The sequence below is a fragment of the Egretta garzetta genome, unplaced genomic scaffold (assembly GCF_000687185.1).
Source record: "Egretta garzetta isolate BGI_Z169 unplaced genomic scaffold, ASM68718v1 scaffold516, whole genome shotgun sequence".
NCBI classification, from domain to species: domain Eukaryota; kingdom Metazoa; phylum Chordata; class Aves; order Pelecaniformes; family Ardeidae; genus Egretta; species Egretta garzetta.
The window spans coordinates 529,641-531,120 of NW_009259983.1; the positions used below are offsets into that span (position 1 = coordinate 529,641).

General features: G+C 47.1%; 1 protein-coding gene across 2 annotated transcripts in view; it reads left to right on the plus strand.

The window, feature by feature from the left end:
• The window catches only part of CD247 (CD247 molecule), a 57,964-nt gene extending 56,857 nt beyond the window's left edge, over positions 1–1,107 (plus strand). For both annotated transcript variants that reach the window (XM_035895986.1, XM_035895987.1), the window contains exon 9: positions 1–1,107. In XM_035895986.1, the coding sequence (XP_035751879.1) occupies positions 1–53 (53 nt within the window). In that variant the 3' untranslated portion in view covers positions 54–1,107.
• The last annotated feature ends 373 nt before the right edge of the window (positions 1,108–1,480 follow it).

Genomic DNA, 1,480 nt, shown 5'->3' on the forward strand with positions numbered 1-1,480 from the left:
CAGCCTTTGCCCCCCCGCTAAGTGGGAGTCAGGGAGGGGATGGGCGAGGGTGAGAGGCGCCCACCTGCTCTGGGGAGGAGAGGAGGGAAAGCCTTTTTCATCCCAAACAAGCATGGGGTATTTTCTCAGTGCAACGACTGACTTTGGTTGGTGCGCAGAGGGAATATGTCTGGACTTGGTCCGTCCCTTCCCTCTTGAATCACGTAACTGCAAGCTCTAGCTATTAAAATGTACATATTTGTAAAGTTGTTTTTCCCATAATAGTGGTCATTAGGCCAATTTTTGTTAAGGCTTGTGTTGTGGGACCAGAGCACACCCACTAGCACAGCTGTTCCCATAGCTCTTACTGGCCTTCCAGGGGTATTAAGACATGTAATTATGGCTTCATTGCATTTAAGGAACCTGTAAAGACAGGGCTGTCGTTATCTCCTGTAGTATTTATCTTTAGACTACTTGACACAGGCCAGCTAAACTTCTTGCTTTAAATCCACCTTTTAAAAAAATGCTTCAGCAGGGGATGACTTTTTTCTTTAACTGTAAAAAGTGATGTTACTGTAGCGAAGGACAGAGGCTAAACGCCAGCTTTTCAGTCGGAGGCAAAGGAGCACTAAGCTCCAGCAAGAGATCAAGCCCCGGCATTGCCACGCGTCCCACGCCTGGAGCTAAGCAACAGCCAGGTGACCTGCGTAAGGTGGCAGATACCCCTGCTACAACGAGAACAAGGGGACTGGACTCCGATAGAGAGTAATACTGGAAAAGCTGGGAAAACTCACCCCGGAGAATCCCGTTTCTGCCCCCTCACGTCAGCAACATCTCCAACTGTCGCTGCAGAACAGGCTCCCCTTGTAAGAGTTGGTACGGTAATTCGAACGTCAGAAGCAGCCAAAACCTACCACTTCTGGGCAACAGGAACTGTACCAAAGCTAACATAAAGGCAGTTTCCAAACCAGTCTATTGTCAGGTTACCTCTGAAAGATGATGCAGGAATCATTCTAAAACAATACTGATTCCGTAATGTAATGCATTTTTGATGAATTAATAAAGTTAGCATCAAAGAAAGACCTGCGTGTGCGTGCGTGTGCACAGTGAACAGCTGTCGCAAATGGGGGATTTATAGCACTTAGGCAATCACCGACAAAGCCATTAGCAAAAGGGGTTTTAATGTGATGTTGTAGAAGCGTGACTTTTAACAAAGTTCAAGGGCAAGGTTCACGCCATTAATTGCTGCGCGGAAGAAAGATAGATACAAAGGAAAAATGATTTACACTCGAGTCAGTTAGAATGATTCACAGAGGGGCCGGGGATGCAAAAGGGTACAGGGGACCCTCCCGTTGAGTCGCGAGGTTCAGAGTGGACCCCCTTGCTTTTTAAACTCCCGATGGAGTTTAGGCGCAGCTAGGTCCCGTCTTAGTCTCAGACTCAGACAACAGCTTATGTAACATTGCATTAGCATCAATTCAGCATGCCAACCAAAGTTACC